Raw genomic sequence first — 17,291 nt, forward strand, 5'->3', positions numbered from 1 at the left:
ATTATTATTATTATTATTATTATTATTATTATTTTGGGCCAGCCAGTAAGCTCCTGGTCAGCCCTACCTCTGTTCGCATAATTAAATGTTTGTCCGTTTGCAACAAGCAAAGACCATCCAGATCACCTTTGGATAGAACAGAGAGAGGGCAGTGGGTTGAAGATCCGTGGAGCAGTCTAGGGAAGTCAGGAGCAAAGCTGTGACTTCTGGGTGTCCTGCTCGAGTTTCCCTCAGCAACCCCTTCCTGCATGTTTTCTCTCCTCTTGCAACTAATGATGACTAGAAACATGGTTTTCCTCTTTTGGGCGAGGAGTTGTGGGGAGCTGCAAGATGCTTTGGCAGTCAAATTCTGTCTTGGGCCTCTTTCTGTGGACAGCTGTTCTTACTCTGTTGATGGACTGGCTGGTGGTGGGGAAGGTGAAACAGGCCAGTGGGAACTTGTGTTACATCCTGGACCTGGCGCATTCTGGGTGGCAGGGCCTCGTGCCAAGACTGTGGAGGTTTGCTGCTTCATCTAACCTTCTCTTTCTCCTCTTCTGTCTTATCTCCCTCTTCTCCCTGCGCCATGTGGGAGTTTAGTCTGGAGAAGGCCAGGTTAGCGAAACCACCGCCGTTCCGTTGCCCCCCTCCATTGCCATCGTTGGGCCCCACGGAGGCAGCATGGTGCAGTGCCGCGACCCTCCCCTCCCCTCAGCAGAGTGGCGGGAATCACGATGAGAGGACCAGGGGCGGAGGGGGAGGGAAGGGGACGCGGTTGCATGGGTGATGGCAAGAGCGCAGTGGCTTTCCGCAGCTCTGGCAGCAACGCATCATTGCATCTGATGGGTTCGCATCGATGAGCCATCACGCTCCCTGTCAGTGGGACCCCGCTTCCCTCGTGCCCTCGGGCAGGCGCCACCCTCGGAGTCACCCGGACATGCGAGGACACGCCGTTCATCCTCCCCGGGCAGGCTGCCCTGAAGTCTCTGATGCGGAAAGGCCCCTTCCCGGAGGGCGCCCATTCTTGGGTTCCAAGAAGCTACCTTTCTCTCCCAGCATGCAGTGGGCCCCATCGCTCTCATCCGTGTTAATATCTTGGTGTTCCTGTACCTGCCACCTCCGTTTTCTTGCCTACTCTGCTGGTCCCAGAGTCCATAATCCGCTTCCTGTGACATCCGTCAACCCTGCTGCCCTGCCACCACGTGGGAGGGAGGAAGGAGCTGCCCAGGATGCCACATGCGATAGATTATGTGTCTTGGCTGCCAACGGCGCTGTGTGTCTTGTGTGCGGTTATGTGCAGACGTTAGAAAAGCTCTCACGCAAGGCTGACTGACTGTAGGAGGGCAACGGTGGCAGGGGGGCTGGTTGCCGTCTTGATTTTGTCTTGCTCTTTCTTTTCAAGGGAGGGGGATGCCTGCCCATTCATTCCAACTCAACCACACCCATCTTGATGAAATTCCATGTCGCATTCTCTTTCTGTGTGGCTGGTGGAATCCCAGGCACCTGGTCATCCCGGCACACGGGGATTTGGCACTGCTGCCTGAGAAAGCAAACACTTTTTCCCATCCCTGCCTGCTGTGATCCCCAGACAGGGTCTCCTGTATTACCTCCCTTCTTGTAGCCGCGAGCCCTGATCAGTTCCACTATAACCTGCCTAGATCCCTTGGAAAGTCCAGATTCATTCTTTCCAACCCTCAGCCCCATCTCCTGTTTCTGCCTCGGATTCCACAGTCCCACACTCTGTATATATATCTGCTTCTTTCTCATCCCCACTTTAGTACAAGTTTCCCCTACACAGAGAGTTCTCTCCAACACAGGAAAAGCCATACATGTTGTGGCTTCCGAATCCTGGTGCAAGTACTTATTCCTGTCTTCAGACTGTAGATTGCAAAGCCACTGCATGCTGTAGGATTTTGGACCGCAGCCTCCAGACAGAATATCCCAGAAGCTGCAATGGACTGATTCTCTCCCTGCTTTTCAGTCCCTGGTTTGAAGATTCTGTGTGCATAGTAAAGGCATTTGGAGCAGGCCTCAGCTTCACAGCATAGTGGGAGCCAAGGCTGGGCTGACATTTGGACTCTTTATCCTCTTCTGCAAAGGAAAGAAGCACCCCATATTCTTCCGACAGAAAGACCTTGAGTTGGTTCACCCCCTACCACGAATCCCCATGTCAGAGCGGCGCTTGGCTGCTAAGCTTCTGCCCAGCCGATCTCTTGGCATGTTGTGGGACAGCCTGGGTGGCCAACCCTTCCCCTGCTCTGCGCTGACCCCCGCCTTCCTCTCCTAATCTTTCTCCCAGTCGGGTGGATCGGACCAGGAGAGGACCAAGAAGAAGCGCCGGGGGGACCGATACTCCGTGCAGACGTCGCTTATTGTGGCTACCCTGAAAAAGATGCTTCCCATTGGGTTGAACATGTGCTCTCCCACGGACCAGGAGCTGATAAACATGGCCAAGAATCGTTATGCCTTGGTGAGAGAGAGCTTGGGCAAGGACTGGGGAGGGCAGGATGCAGGGAACCCTCTGGGGGGGGGGGGGGGGGGAGAGAGGCACTAGACGAGTCCATCTGGTCCAGCTTTATAGTCACACTGCGACCAACCCGCAGCCTATGGGAAGTCCACAAGTGAAGTGTAGTGTCAGCCCATTCCCCCACCCCCAGCCCAAGTTCCTTCCAAGCAGATCGGGACAACTGGCTTCAGCTTCCGCCACAACCTGTATTATGTTAAACCGGCCAGGTGGGCTCATTTTGTGATACAAAACAGGAATATTGCAGAATTTGTTAATGAAGGAGACCGGCAAAATTATAATCCCACCTGTTAGGGAAATAGCTTGATGCTAAGAAGTTCATTCAAACAGAATCCATCTCCTCCCTCAGGCTGAAAGCCTGTGGCATAAGCCCCATATCTGCACTTCTTTCTTAAAATTATGTAAATGTTGCTAGTTCACCTAAGCAATGGAAAGGAAAACTCTGGGATATCCTCACAATTACCCTGAACATGATTGCCTTTGGATTTACTTAGTTATTTATTCATGAAAATTAGGATTTTTAGGAGAAAGGCCCTCCAGGACAACATTTAAGTAACATCAATATTGATATATAAAAATCACAGTAAACAATCTAAAAATGTATCTGCATACATACACACACACACACAAAACTTGTGTGGACAGTTTAGATCACGCATACTTTTTTGCAAATAGTGCAGGAGCAACTCTTGCAGTTCTGCTAACGTGAATGCATGTGCTCTCCCCCTCTCTCTCCCCAGAAAGACACTGATGAGGAGGTCCGTGAATACCTCAACAACAACCTGCACCTTCAGGGCAAGGTGATTGCTGTTCCATTGCATGGGGATGCCTGAGGAATTCAGTCTCTGCAAATTGCAATACAAGCTGGCTGAGTCATACCCTTCGAGACTAATTGCATGGAGCTATGTATAGGATTCCACACTTCTCTGAATGTTACGATACAGCTCTTAGGTCAAATAACATGTCTCGAGCATGCTTAAAACTGTTTGAGGGGAAAAATAGAAGATATACTTAAGTATTAAGTATTTACTTAATTTTTTAAATACATGGCCTTTGCAGATTAATGCAGAAGTGGGATGGAATAAGCATCAGCACATGCATACAAAAGGCCAGAAACAGACTGATCTGTCCATTCCTAGCTGTGTGCAGCCTAGAATTCCTCTAAGGCTCTCTGGTCCACTTTGAAGGTCTCTGTTCAGCCACTGCTACTAGTTTCTTCATGAATGCTCCTTCTGTCCGTATGCATGGAGTCCAGTAGGAACGTGCTTTTCTTCCAGCGTCTCGGAGTTGTCCTCAGCTCCTCTGCCCTTTCCCAAGCTGCCTGTATCAATCCTGCACTTCCAGGTTGTCAGGCAAAGTGTGGAGCTGCGGGTGAGGCCGACCCTTTGGTCTCTTGATGCGGGGCGGCTGTTTCCCGTTATTCTCAGCTGTACTGACTCCTCCGTTTGTTCTGCAGTGTGAGAATTCCTCTTCGATGCGTTGGCAGATGGCTCTCTACAGGGAGATGTCCGGCAAAGCCGAAGACAGCAACAACCCAGAGAAGATCGTCAGGCGCGTTCAGGAAGTCTCTGCGGTGCTCTACCACCTGGAACAGGTAGAAGCAGAGAACGCTGGGCCCAATAAGCCATGCGGGGTACTAGGCAACTGCCCAGGGCCAGCACGGCTGTCCTTCATGTTAAGGGGCCTTACCAAAGCAGTTGCCACATTGTTTGCCAGAGGAGGCGCTAATTAAAATAGCTGCACACGCTGACAGCTTGAAGGATGATCGCACAGGACAACTCAGTGCAGCTTGGGGTGCCCAGTTAGCTCTAGTGCATTTAGGATGACCTCCAGAAGCGCAGCACACGCGTGTTCCTGCGTTCTAGTTGTCCCCCAGGCACATCTGCGCACCTGATGTTACCCTCAAGTCTCCCGCCTTTCCTTCGGGGAGAGAGAGAGTCCAAAAGAGAACACGTTTGGGCAAGGAGAGGGAAGGCGGCTCAGGAGAGGCTGGCGGCAAAGCGGGAGGGGTGCTGGCCTCCGGCCTGAGCGAGCCTTGTTGCCGTCCTGCAGACAGAGCACCCCTACAAGTCCAAGAAGGCCGTGTGGCACAAGCTGCTCTCCAAGCAACGCCGGCGCGCCGTGGTGGCCTGCTTCCGCATGACGCCTCTCTACAACTTGCCCAGGTCCGTAAGGCGAGAGGAAGGCTCTGTGTGGCCATCCACTCCCCTGGTGTTGGCCTGACCTGCGCGCACACCCTCCGGTGCCCCACCTGTGGCCCGAGGGGCGTTTCATTGCTCACATCATCAGCTGCCCCTGTTGCTGCGACAGGGCAGCCAACCCAGCCCCCCTCGGCTCTTCCCGAAGCACCCAAGGCGGGACGTGAAGGGGCCAGCTGCTGATCTGCCCCTTGCTTTCCAGGCACCGGGCTTGCAACATGTTCCTAGAGAGCTACAAGCTGTTGTGGATCCTCACTGAAGAGCACCCCTTTGAAGACAGGATGATCGATGATCTGTCTGTGAGTCCTAGGAACAGAGCAGGCATAAGAGCAAAGTGATGCGTTGCTTGCACGGCCACTACCAAGCCGAATCCTTCCACTGGCCAAAGCTCTGTAGGTGCAGAGATCGGCATTGTTCACGACCGGCCTATCTCTGCTGAACCTCTGTGTCCGGCGCATTGGCAACGAAGGTGGGGGTGGGAGGTCACCTCAATGGTAAAAGTGCCGAGAAGAACCCACTGGCGAAGACTGGCTGGGAGGGAGAACGAGAGTCAGAGGGGTTGCCGTTGGGTGGAATGGACCACAGAGCAGGGATGGGGGACCTGCTCTGAGCCTGCTGCAGCCTGCGGAGGCTCCCTGTGCAGCTCCCGAGGGCCTGGGCTTCCTTCCCACGTCCCAGTCTCCGGAGGCTAGTGGCGAGAAGGGCTGCTGCTCTTCTCTCCAGTCGGCAGCTGGGGATAACTACAGGAATCCCCTTGCTTTCTGTTCCTCCTCTGCATCCACGGAGAGAAGGTGTAAAGCAAACCAAGCCTCTCTTGCTGAGGGGCCAGGTGAGGGGTTCTCCCACGGGCTATGCCTGTGCCCAGCAAAGCCACGACAGGTGCTCGGGCTTCTAGTCGGACCAAAAGGGGCCAATCCATGTTTTTTCACCTTAAAACAACAATCAACCTGCTGTAGGGCTCTTCCACAGCAGAGATTATCGGTTCGGCTCGAGCCTGTCCCATTAGCCATAAGCTCCCTGGGTGGGTTACCCTGTTAGATGTATGTTATAGTTGTTCCTTTAACCCATATAATGGCTGTTAAATGTGGGAAAGTCACACTACATGTTTGGTAATGCTCTGATCTCTCTGTAGGAAGATTTCCTAGGACTTACACTGACCTAGGGATAAGCCCCACCAAACTCAGCAGGGCCTCCTTCTGGGTAGACGTGCATAACATTGACTAGCAGAATTCCTAGTTCACATCCCCGGATAAGGAAACCTTGCCCTGGGGATCTCCTTTTGAAAATCTGCCACATTTTCAGAGCTGGTCTTAGCTTACTTCTAACAATACACTGCCTTTTTTCCTGCATGGGGAATGGGTTGCAGAAACCAGGAGAGGAGGAGGAGGAGGAGGAGGAAGAGGCAGAAAAGAAGCCAGACCCCCTGCACCAACTCATCTTGCATTTCAGCAGGACAGCACTGACGGAGAAGACGTGAGTTGCGAGCAGCCGGGTGGAATTGAAGCCGTGGCATTCTGAGCATGGGACCCTGAGCACTTGGGTCACGTTAGAAGTGTGTGTGTTCAGTCAACGTGCGGTGGCCTATTCAGGTCCCCTCCTTGCCCACCGAGCCTGTGGGATCCAAGGCTCAAGTAGATCCAGCTGCGTTTCATCAGCTCACAGTGATCTGTTTGCATGTAAAATGTGGTGGGTGGGAGAGGCTCCTTTTAATATCAAGCTGAGTCAGTGGGAGAGGCGAGCAAAACCTGAGCACCTCTCCCAATTAACTCTACTGTGTGCAGTTGCTTCCTCTGACTTTCCCCGTCCCATCTCTGCTATTGCTTAGCGGAGCAGCCGCAAGCATCCCGGTTCAGCAAGGCCTGGTGCGATTCATTTGTCAAACAAAAGCACTGAGACCCAACCACGGCCACTCCTGCCACATGACTGCACTTCACAGGCAAAGGTCAGGGAGGGCCAGAGCAGCTTTCTCCAACCTTGTACCCTCTGGATGGATTGGACTACAGTTCCCCTAATTCCCGAGCCAACTGTGCTGGGCGTGCTTACTGTTGTCTTTGTAAATGAGAGGCTGGACAGAACCCGCCGAATAATTCTCTGGTGTGAAAGGTCAGCCAGGTCCTGAGCCTTGTCCGCTTTGTTCCAGAAAATTGGAAGAAGACTATCTCTACATGGCATATGCTGACATCATGGCAAAGGTGAGTAAATGATGGGCCCAGACGACTGTTTCAATCCAATTGCTCGCTGGCATGCAGTCAGTCCTAGAAGCAAGACTGGAGCCCGTGCGGTGCAGGCTGCATCCATACCGGCTGGAGCTGCAGCTGCAGCGAGTGGTTTGCAGGTCTCCAGATGTTTTGCTCTATGATTCCATCAGTTCTCGCTAGTTGCCATGCTGGTGATTGCTGATGGGAGCTGAAGGCTAAAGCACATTGTGCTTTCCAGAGCTAGAGTGCGTCAGCCCTTTATCCCCTTTGCTCCTGTCTGCTTATGCAGCAGTCAGAAACTCAGGAGATTATATGGGGGCAAAGGCAAAACTTTCCCACTTTAGTCAGGGAGAACTGTGTCCATGCTGCTGTTAAAAGCACAGGAGCAGAGTCAATGGAGAAAGGTAGCAGCCCAAACCATTACCTAAAACCTTGTAACGCTGGTTTAATGTCTGCAGTTCATGGAAGAGGCACGACGATGGGACCACCAGTTCCATATTTGCAGCACAGACGTGTTTTCCTTGCTCCGTATCCATTCTCCTCCTATTGTCTAGGATTGGAAATGGAAAAGCAGGGGGAACAGAGAGATTTCTTCACCTTTAAGACCAACCTGTGACTCCGAGATGGCTCTAATCCACTCCCTCGTGAACAGGTGTGGGTCAGGGGTTCTGTCTGTCTCTCTAAGAGGGCAGTCAGCCGGAATGCCTCTGGTTTCCTGAACCTAGAATTAACTCTAGAGCAAGGGGGAGCAAACCTTTCATCGGATCCTCAGTTCAATTTCAAAAGCCCCCTGCAAGCTGACGGTTCATGCCTCTGCCAGCAAGCAGTCTGTCCCTTCTGCGGCAGCCTCTCTTCATGGGAAGAAAGAGGGAGAGAGAAAGAAGAGTGGCACAAAGAGAGAGAAGGAGAGTAGCAAACGTGGAGCAGAAGAGGAGGTGACCTGCTCATTTCTGCTACTTCCAGAAGTGAGAGCCAGTGTGGTGTAGTGGTTAAGAGCGTGGGACTGGGACTCAGGCGATCCGGGTTCGAGTCCCCACTCAGCCATGGAGCCAGCTGGGTGACTTTGGGCCAGTCACAGACTCTCAGCCCAGCCTACCTCACAGGGTTGTTGTTGTGGGGATAAGGTGGAGGAGCAGAATGATGTAAGCTGCCTTGAGCCCTTTGTAGGACAAAGGCAGGATATAAATCGCAATATAAATAAATAAAATACTTCCCCTGCCTACCATTTGCTTCAGCCCTGCTCCATTGCCAGTCCCGCTCTTGGTCCCTCACAGAGCACAAATGATGCAATATGGCCCACCACAGAAAAAAGGTTGCCCACTCCGTGCTAGAGTGAAGCACCAAAGCACAAAGGTGCTACAAGGGAGCTGCTTGCGACGTCAAACGGGGAGGCGTTTCCGTGTGAGCGTGCTGTTGCTCACCCCGTTTTTCTTTTGTTCCCTGAACCCCAGAGCTGCCACATCAATGAAGGTGAAGAAGGAGGTTATGGCAGCCCGGAAGAAGAAGAGGCTGAAGTCCCCTTTGAGGTAAGCAGCCTCTCTCTGCACAGCCTTCCCACCCCCGGCAGCTTCTCAAACTGACTCCTGATTCATTGTCAGACTTCTCTTCCTTGCCTTCAAGTCTGCAAACCTGCTTCTTTCTGAACTGGCCAAGAACCTCGTCATGGCCACAATCTGCATCCTCTGTTACCTTTCAGTACCTGCAGAATTCTACCACAAAGAAAGATGCACAATCTTAGCTGTGGCTGAGGGAGAAAGACTCTCTCCATATTTGCACCAGTTTCTATTTTTCTACACCCAATGGATTGGCCTGTCCTTGCAGACCTCCCCCAGTAAAATGACACAAGCTTGGGTGGTTCAGAGGGTACGTCTCATGCCACTCGAATCCCACTCCTGCCCCCAGATGATTCCAAGATTGGGGAAATCCGTGTATTTGGTTGGCCTGGCAGGGCGTGAGCAATATCAAATGCCCCCCAGAGAGGTATTTTGGAAACATAATGTTGAATTGATGCATGTCGTGGTGGCATTGGTATTGCTCCTGGTATTTGCTCACAGTGCTGCTGTTCCTGATCGGGACCCTTTGGGTTTCAAAATGCTGGCTGTGATCCGTTCCTGTTGGCAGGACCCTTCCCCCATCCCAACAAAGCCCTTCAGGGCCCAACCAGAGCAGAGAGGGACACCTCTCAGCTGGCAAGCACAGTTTGGCTGCATCAGAATCGGCCTTTGGCATCTCCAGCTCAAAGGGAGCTTTAGTAGCAAGCCGGGAAAACTTCCGCCAGCGGCTGCCGTGTGTTGGACTGCAACTCTCGTAACTCGTGTGTTGAGGGTGCTTCTGCAGGAACTCTTTGTAACTCCCAACCCAGCTCAGCAGTGCGGGAAGCCAGTGCCTCCCCCATGGGATTCAAGCTCAGCACTTTAAGGTTCAGCTCCACCACGGCCCTGAACCTCACACTCTCTTGCTTTCTTGCAGGAGAAGGAGATGGAGAAACAGAAACTGCTGTATCAACAGTCCCGACTGCACAACCGAGGTGCAGCCGAGATGGTCCTTCAAATGATTAGTGCCTGTAAAGGTCAGACTCAGCCTCTTCTCTGCTCCCGTCACCCAGTACAGAAGGGAAGAGGGATGCCTGGGCAGGACCTGGCGTGGCTTACCAGGAAAACCTGGACGAGGCTGACTGGGGTCATCTCTGGGAGGGTCAGACCTACCCCTCGCGCCTTTTCTCTTCAGTTGTAAGGCCTAGAAACTAGTTTTGGCTTGAAGGAAGGAATCAAGCAGAATTTTTTAGGATCCTGGTCAGATCTGAGATTCCAAAATAGCCCATCCATGAATACTGGACATCCCAGAATTCTACACAGGCTGGATAAATATTTCAAGTTCTACACTTTTACTTCTTACTTGAATAACCCAGAATCAAATGACTATTCTTTAGCTTTGTACTGGGATGGAACAGAAGCAGCAGTGCCCTGTAAGGCTCAGGATCAAGTTCCCTTCTCTGATAGCTCTTAAACCCCGCGTGGAAGCACATGTCCTGTGCCACTTAGTGGAGAAGAGGGACACTCTGCTCCCATGCCAGGTCTCCGGGATGAGAAAAACTAGTGTGGTAACGCACCTTTTTCTCTTGTCAGGAGAGCCGGGTGCCATGGTATCCTCTACTCTGAAACTGGGCATTTCCATCCTGAACGGTGGCAATGAGGAAGTGCAGCAGGTAGGGTACCTTGCCCCTTGCTCTCTTGACCTCTGTGCCTGCCTCGTTTCTTATTCCTTGTTTGCCCTTCTGTGCTCCTTCGGCCGAAGAGTAAGTGGGGATTAGTGAGCATGGCTGATGCAAGGAACTTAAAAGGTACGCAACTGAGGTTTCAGAATCGACAAGAAGTCAGAACAGAGGAGTGAAGAGCGAGCGGTTTGCAAGTAGACAAGGAAAGTCGTGTGTGTTTGTGTAAGGCAATAGGGATGAAACAAAAGGCCTGAGTCATAATGGTCAGATAGGAAAGATGAAGACGGGGTGGGGAAATGGGGTGGAAAACAGATTGGAGGACAGGCAGGAAGGTGGGATGCCAAGATGCCATCGGGTGAGATACACAGAAGCCATGGACCAGATCCAGATCAGGCTCCTTCGTGGCTGCTGGGTTTTTTGAAAAGATATACCTCAGATGCATTTGTGCATTTAACAGAAACTAAAAAGTCAGAAATAAGTGCTGACCTTCATCTCCCAATGCTGACCTTCTTTCCGTCTCCAGAAAATGTTGGATTATCTAAAGGAGAAACGGGAAGTTGGATTCTTCCAGAGTGTTCAGGCTCTAATGCAGACGTGCAGGTGTGTCAGAGCATGATTATTAATTTGACTTATACCTTGCCTTTCCACACCATTTGAGGTAGTAGTATCTTGTCCCTTTTTCTTTTTCTTTTTACACTCCCGCTCCTCCTCTCCCTTTTCTTTACCACGTTATCCTAGGCAGGAGATTGGGAACCGCTTGCTTGTTTCTCTCCTATTGGCCTGGAAGGCAGGCTTGGATCAGAGGTGGGGAATCTCGGGCCCCTTCGCAGCTTGTGTGAGCTTTTCCAACCCTGAATTTGACAGAGGTTGGGGGAGTCTAGGGCAGGCATCAGCAGTGTGTCTGCTGGGTTGTTGAGTCCACAGCAACCACACCGGGGTGTCGTGCGCTCATGCCCACACACAGGTGCACACATGCTCTGCATGTGAATGTGGCTGGCATGTGGACCGTTGCCTCTCGGTTCTCATTTGGCCCAGAGAAGAAGCAGCACCCTGTGGCAACACCACCCTCGCTTCCGCCCACCATCGTTGGCTCTTCTGTGCTCTGGCTCGGCTCATTTTTATTCTCTCCCCGCATCCTTCTCTTCTGCTTCATTCACAGCGTGCTGGACCTGAACGCCTTTGAGAGGCAAAACAAAGCTGAAGGACTGGGGATGGTGACGGAGGAAGGAACGAGTAAGTCACCTTCTGCCCCACTGTGAGCAGCTGAAAGAAGGCAGCCAGAGCCCTAGCCCCCCCCCCCAACCTATCCTGCCCCATAGGGCAGCTTATAGGGCAGGTCAGCACCCCAAGCCTTAATCCTGCCGCCCCGATGGCAAGTCACCTCTGCCGGCTGCTCACAGCGACTGCTGAGACCTTGGTCCTGCCACCAGATTTCCTTCTGGCATTGCACTGGGGCTTGCCCATAGAAACCGCAGGCAGTGCCCTCGACTGAGCATTGGCACTCCCGTTTCAGCTCCTGGTTTAGCAGTTGGCGAACCCTTTCCCGCTGGTTATACTGAGAGATTGTGGGGCAGGGTTCGGAACCAGTTTCTGTCCCCCCTCCAAGCAACTGTAGCATTCTCATGGGCTGGAGAGGGTGCAAGAGGGTTTCGTTCTGGGACTTCAGCGGTGGCAGTCCTGGCCCAGGGTCAGTTCCCCCACTCCTTCTTCTCAGTGCTCGACATCTTCTCTTTGTGTTCACAGCTTCCTCCTGGTGAGACATGGATTAATTGAGATTCCTAAAACCAATACTAGATTCTCACCCTCCCAACCCACCCGACTCCCTTTGCCTCGGGTTTTCTGATCTTATCCGTTTTTTCCATTTCACATTAATGTGATTTTAATACACGCTGGGTTTTTCTGTTCTTTTTAATCATCTCCTTTTCCTTCTTTGCTGTGATGTGTTGCACTCACCTCCTCTCTCCCCTCCCTCCTTCTCTTCCCTCCCCTCCCCTCCCCCCCTCGTCTCACTGATGCCCCTCCCTCAGTCATCAGTCGTGAAAATGGTAAATAATCATTTTGCTTTCAAATATAATCATTTTTCTCTAATGGTCAGTTTCTTGGCCTGTTTTTATTATTTTTTCTTTCTTTCTTTTAATTCCTGTTTCTAACCTCATGGGTCTAAGACTGAAAACTGATCAGAACCCCCGCTTTCCTGTCCTGGCTTAAAATTGGTTGCCTTTAAGATCTGGGAATCTGCAAGGGCTGTTCTGCACATTTGGTGCTGCGAGGGCTGCCCAGGATGAGGGCCAAGAGTCTGCAAGGGCAGGTCTGTTGGAGCACCAGCTGGTGTCAGGAAGCTGGCAGTTTTGGAGAGGCACCCGATAATATTATTCTTCAAGTGTCTCAGTGCATGGGAGTCTGGCAGATTGTGATATTCGGGACTGGCAAGGAATTCTGGAGGATTGCCTTAAGCCAGGGCTGGCCCCAGTGAATATCTAGCCATCGGTGGGGCAGGCCCAGCGCAAGAGGTGGTCGGGCGAGAAGCCTCCGCTGGAGCCGGTCTGAAGGCTCCAGTGGGGCCTGAAGTGTAGTAAGCAGAAGGAATGACATTGTTAACCGGGCAAGAGGGAAAGTTCGGCTGGTGGCATGTATATCACTCCTTCTGTTTGTTCATTTCATAGATGCCTCTGCTGCTCACGATATTTCAAAAGTATCTCTGTGTGATTTAGGCTGCAATCCTATGCATGTTTAGACAGAAAAAATACTGAACTGGAACTCCCTGTATTCCTGGGCCAGCTGAGAGTTTTCTGCAACTCTGAAATGGTTTGCTTCAAAAGAGGAAACACTTCGTTTTCTAGTCACATGCTGGCTAAACCTATGAAGGATGATTTTATCTTGTTTTTTCCTTCCCATTTGGGGGCCCGTTGAAATCAGGAAGGGGGGTTGCCTACCCTGCCCCGCTGTGGGATTTACCACCTTCCACCAAGGCATCACATGTGGCCTGAACCAGAAGCATGCCCCATAATACTCAGAGCAATCTCTCCTCCTACCCCGACATTGACTGAAGGGGGTTCTGATCAGTCTTGAGTGGGCGGGTGGCCACGGAAAGTGTCCTCAGCCCCATTTGGCGCATGTCCTTCATTACAGAAACATCCTGGGAGCCACGCATTCCCACATCCCCACGTCCCATTAGTGGTAAACTCACTAACCGCATACTCTTCATCCATCCAGATGCCTCAGCCGTGGTCTCCCGACCTGTGCTCCTTCAAATTGCACCCCCTTCCCTAATCCCGCGCCCCGTTAAGCCATCGTGAAGGGTGTAGCCGAAGAAGAGCTGCCCACAACGCCACTTGCCCCGGCCCCAAAAGCATTGCCTGCGGATCCTCTGCCAATGCTGAGCAGACTCACATGTCGGTGCCGCTTGTGGCCAAGGTCCCACTCCCCTTTTTCGCAGCAAATAGTTATTCAGCCGTATGACCTCGTCTGTATCATCTGTGTAGTAACTATGTGGAATGGTAGCAATTCAGGGTGTGAGCGTAACTGTGTAGTTGTTTTGTTGCACTGAGTTTCTTGGTGACGATGTAGCATCTTTGTAATAGTTTGTTATAAAAATGTGTCCTGAGTTGTCTATGTAGCAGTGTTGGCTCTTCTCCTATTTTGAAAAGGTGTGTACAGTTGCTTCCATGTATTTGTAAGATATGTATATACAAGTGCAGCAGGCAGCAGCCAAGTCGTGTAGAAGCGTACAAAGCAAAGACCTACAATTCTAACGCTTTCCTTGGTAACAACGTTCAGCCTGTGACATCTTCCTTGAATCAAGAAATGCAGTTTATGTAGGAAGAACGGGCATTCTGGTGCCTTTACAGTGACACTGTAAAGTCCCAATACTGCTTGTGCCTTTACAGTGCCTTTACAGTGACACTGTAAAAAGTCCCAATACTGCTTGCTTGTTTCATGAATAGTTTTTGTGATAGATGTGCCGAATCTTTACAACAATTGAATGTCAAATCTTTAGTCACACTGTAATAATGCAGTGTCTTCATAAACATATTTCAAAGTGTATTTTAGAGCAGTAGCTCGTAGCATTGTCGTAGCAGCTGTGTGGCAAATTTTTTATGGAATGTGGTCGTGTTTTCATTAGTAAGACGCTACAGAATTGTAGTCACACTGTAGTATATTTGTAGAAAGGCTCCACGCCTAAAAACGACATTCTGCCCTCGTAGTACCCCCAGCTCCTGATGAAGGCGCTGGGGTCTGCCTTCCTCCAGTTCTCCTTCAGGCACGATGTTGACCTGAAGGAGTCCCTTAATCGTAACTGATGTGACATCACAACTTTTAGCTGTCCTTGTAGTAATGCTTGTTTTGCTCTTGTTTAATGCTTTTGAGCCTGTCGTGATAGTCTCTTTACAGCAAACGTTCTCTCTCTATCGTATCCTCATAGCAGCCGTTTCTGCCTTGGGCTGCCCTTGAGTGCTTCCTTCTCGCTTCATGCTCTGTGGTCGGTCCTTTTATGTATTGTTCCTGTGGTATCTTTATTGTAGCTTATTGCCCTCGTACACGCCTGTTCTGTGCTCTTGGGTCAGAATATCTCCGCAGTCAGTCTGTCGCCCTTGCAGTATCTTCGCAGTAACTATGTTTTCCTGTTTAGCAGCTTTTCTCCGGTCACTGCTATTTTTTTGATGCTCTAGGGCCTCTCTTGTTCAAATTGTAAGTCTTGGACGAAATAATTCTTACTGAGATGACTTTGGGCAGCATCTGTCCCTGTCCCGCCCACATTTCCACGCCCCAAGCACCACGGTTGTCCCAACTCACAGGGAAGTCAAAGTAAGAGGGGGAAGATATCAGGTGATGATATGGCTGCTTCCATGAAGTGGAGGAGGCAACTTCATGAACACTGGAAAAGGATCTGGTCATTAATGCCAGGTGGTACAGTATGGATCCACCCAGGCGCCTGGAAGGGGCTTTTGTGAATGGGGGCCCCGTTCGCCCGTCTCGCCCTTCCCGCAGCACTGGATTCATATCTTCATTAATGACCAATGCCGTAGAACAGACGGTGTGACCTCGTCAACGAATGGCCTCCTGCAACTAATTCTATTAACCTTCAGGAACAGGGTCATTCGCTGAGCATCTTATACTCACTTTAGTCCAGTTTTACCCTCCGAGCTCTTATCTTTACCCTTCTACTCCTTTTACATTACTCTGACCCATTTCCTTGGAATTGGTTAGACCTTTGTAACATGCCAAGTCTTTATTTATGTTGCACCTCTATTTTATCCATGTCAGATGTCCATTATCCCCAGACGGGGCTTCCTCTGAATTAAACTGCAGAATTTGTCCTCGGACTCACCATTTAAAAAACAACAATGCAAATGAGAGTAAAGCAGTCATCAACATGCATAGTGCTTAATCGAACTCTTCCTAACACATCCTTCCCATCTCAGCATCCTTTTGTCTCCGCTCACCACGTCGATCCACCATTCACTGTGCAGAAGTTTTGCGAGGGGCCAAACCTGTTGACAGCAAACCTTTATGGGAGTGGACTGGAATGTTACAAATGGCCTGTAAACCTTTCTGCTATCAGACAATATTCTGGACTCAGCCATACCTTTCCCACACAGGCGCCACAGCGTCCCTTAACCAAATGCATGGCACCACGTTCTTACTAACCCTGGCTCAACCGCTGCAGTCCTTCCTCTGGCTCTTGCTCTCTCTTCATATTTGGACCTTTTCTCTGGGCTAGTCCCTCTTTTGCTCTGAAAACAACAATCAGGATCACAGCCAGCCAGCAGACCCTTCCTGCTCGAGGACCTTTAACTTAATTTGCTAGTCCACTGTAGACCCACTATTCCCATTTTTTAATATCATGGCTGAGGCTTTTGTCCAAAAAGTGAGCTACTTCATTTATTTTCCATGCCCATGTTCCAGCAAAGCTATACCTGTGTGCCCAAGGAGATAACTGTTACAAGCAGTCAAGATTTAAGATTTCCCCCAGGTGGCTTGCACTACTGTAGAAATAAGCTACTTTTCTGTTTTATATTTAGGAGAAATGAGTTGTCTCTCCTGCATATGCTTGAAACTTCAAATAAACTCTTAACTTTTCAGCTTTCTCCTGGTATTCGCATCAGTAGCAAGCCCTGCTAGTAGGTTATGGATTATAGTTTTAAAACAACTGCTATAAATGTTTTTGACCTATTCTGTTCATTCATGCCCCTGGAAATTGTGCCGAAGAGCCGACTGGTACATTAGACAGAAAGGGCAGCAGAATTCTGGATCTGTTGCCCTTCTAATGGCCCATATCATTGTTCTGAACGCTCTGCCATGTGAAGAGCCTCCCTGCATTTCAAAAAGGGGGTTACAGCAAACCGTTCTCTTTGGTCTGCTAGTTTTCTGCATGCATGGAGCTGTACACTGTTTTGTGCATAGGATCATTCACCCCCCACTTCTGGTGGTAAGCCTAGAATTCTGCCAGCCCAGTTCCCCAGCTCACCCTGTGTAATGTGGAGGTCAGTTCTTACTTTGCTTTTATTCAACCGAATATCCCTTGAAACCACATAGCCAAGCTCTAGCGGCCCTTCTTTCACACACAGTCCCTCCAAATTTAGAAACCTCAGTGAGAGCTTAGTCCTGAGCAAGGCCTGCAAGATCGCCCCTGGATCTGTGTGCAGCTTTTTTGCAGTGTGAAGTGCCTACTCAAACCCATTTCCCCGCAAATGCCCAGCGTCGGAGCATCCCGGTTTGGTACTAACTGCACATCCCCCCTTGCCCTGTGCCCCCACCCCACTTCCCGTCTTTCCTTCTCCCTCTGTTGTGCCTGCTAATGTTGGTCAGTTCTGTCTCTTCCCTTGTCCCCTTTCCTGCTCTAGGAGAAAAGGTGATGGCGGACGATTTGTTTACACAGGACCTCTTCCGGTTCCTGCAGCTCCTTTGTGAAGGACACAACAATGGTAGGCTTCGCACGTGGGAGCAGAACGGGGGGCCAGAGGGCCTGGAGGCAGCTGGCAGAGGGAGATGGAAATGACAGAACAGATGCTTAATGGAATGGCAGGTGGATGGTTGTAAGTCGTGGAAAGTAGGTCCGTGGCTGGACACGAAAGGCCGCAATCATTGTGGTTGCCCAATTTACTGTGTTCTCAACTCCACAGGGGCTAGAAGGCCCCCAGGCCCCCAGTGGCTTAAGCCTAAGCCTTCAGATGCAT

At 50.7% G+C, this 17,291-nt stretch overlaps 1 protein-coding gene across 1 annotated transcript in view; it reads left to right on the plus strand.

Moving 5' to 3' along the window:
• RYR1 (ryanodine receptor 1) overlaps positions 1–17,291 on the plus strand; it is a 110,091-nt gene that overhangs the window by 71,507 nt on the left and 21,293 nt on the right. The window contains exons 71-85 of the mRNA XM_044434928.1: positions 580–594; positions 2,279–2,449; positions 3,244–3,303; positions 3,960–4,097; positions 4,556–4,668; positions 4,904–5,000; positions 6,068–6,174; positions 6,842–6,893; positions 8,351–8,425; positions 9,369–9,468; positions 10,025–10,104; positions 10,637–10,713; positions 11,273–11,346; positions 12,141–12,158; positions 16,959–17,039. Of these exons, the coding sequence (XP_044290863.1) occupies positions 580–594; positions 2,279–2,449; positions 3,244–3,303; positions 3,960–4,097; positions 4,556–4,668; positions 4,904–5,000; positions 6,068–6,174; positions 6,842–6,893; positions 8,351–8,425; positions 9,369–9,468; positions 10,025–10,104; positions 10,637–10,713; positions 11,273–11,346; positions 12,141–12,158; positions 16,959–17,039 (1,258 nt within the window). The remainder of the gene's footprint in view (positions 1–579; positions 595–2,278; positions 2,450–3,243; positions 3,304–3,959; positions 4,098–4,555; positions 4,669–4,903; positions 5,001–6,067; positions 6,175–6,841; positions 6,894–8,350; positions 8,426–9,368; positions 9,469–10,024; positions 10,105–10,636; positions 10,714–11,272; positions 11,347–12,140; positions 12,159–16,958; positions 17,040–17,291) is intronic.

The sequence above is a fragment of the Varanus komodoensis genome, unplaced genomic scaffold (assembly GCF_004798865.1).
Source record: "Varanus komodoensis strain SLA01 unplaced genomic scaffold, ASM479886v1 scaffold29_1, whole genome shotgun sequence".
NCBI lineage: Eukaryota > Metazoa > Chordata > Lepidosauria > Squamata > Varanidae > Varanus > Varanus komodoensis.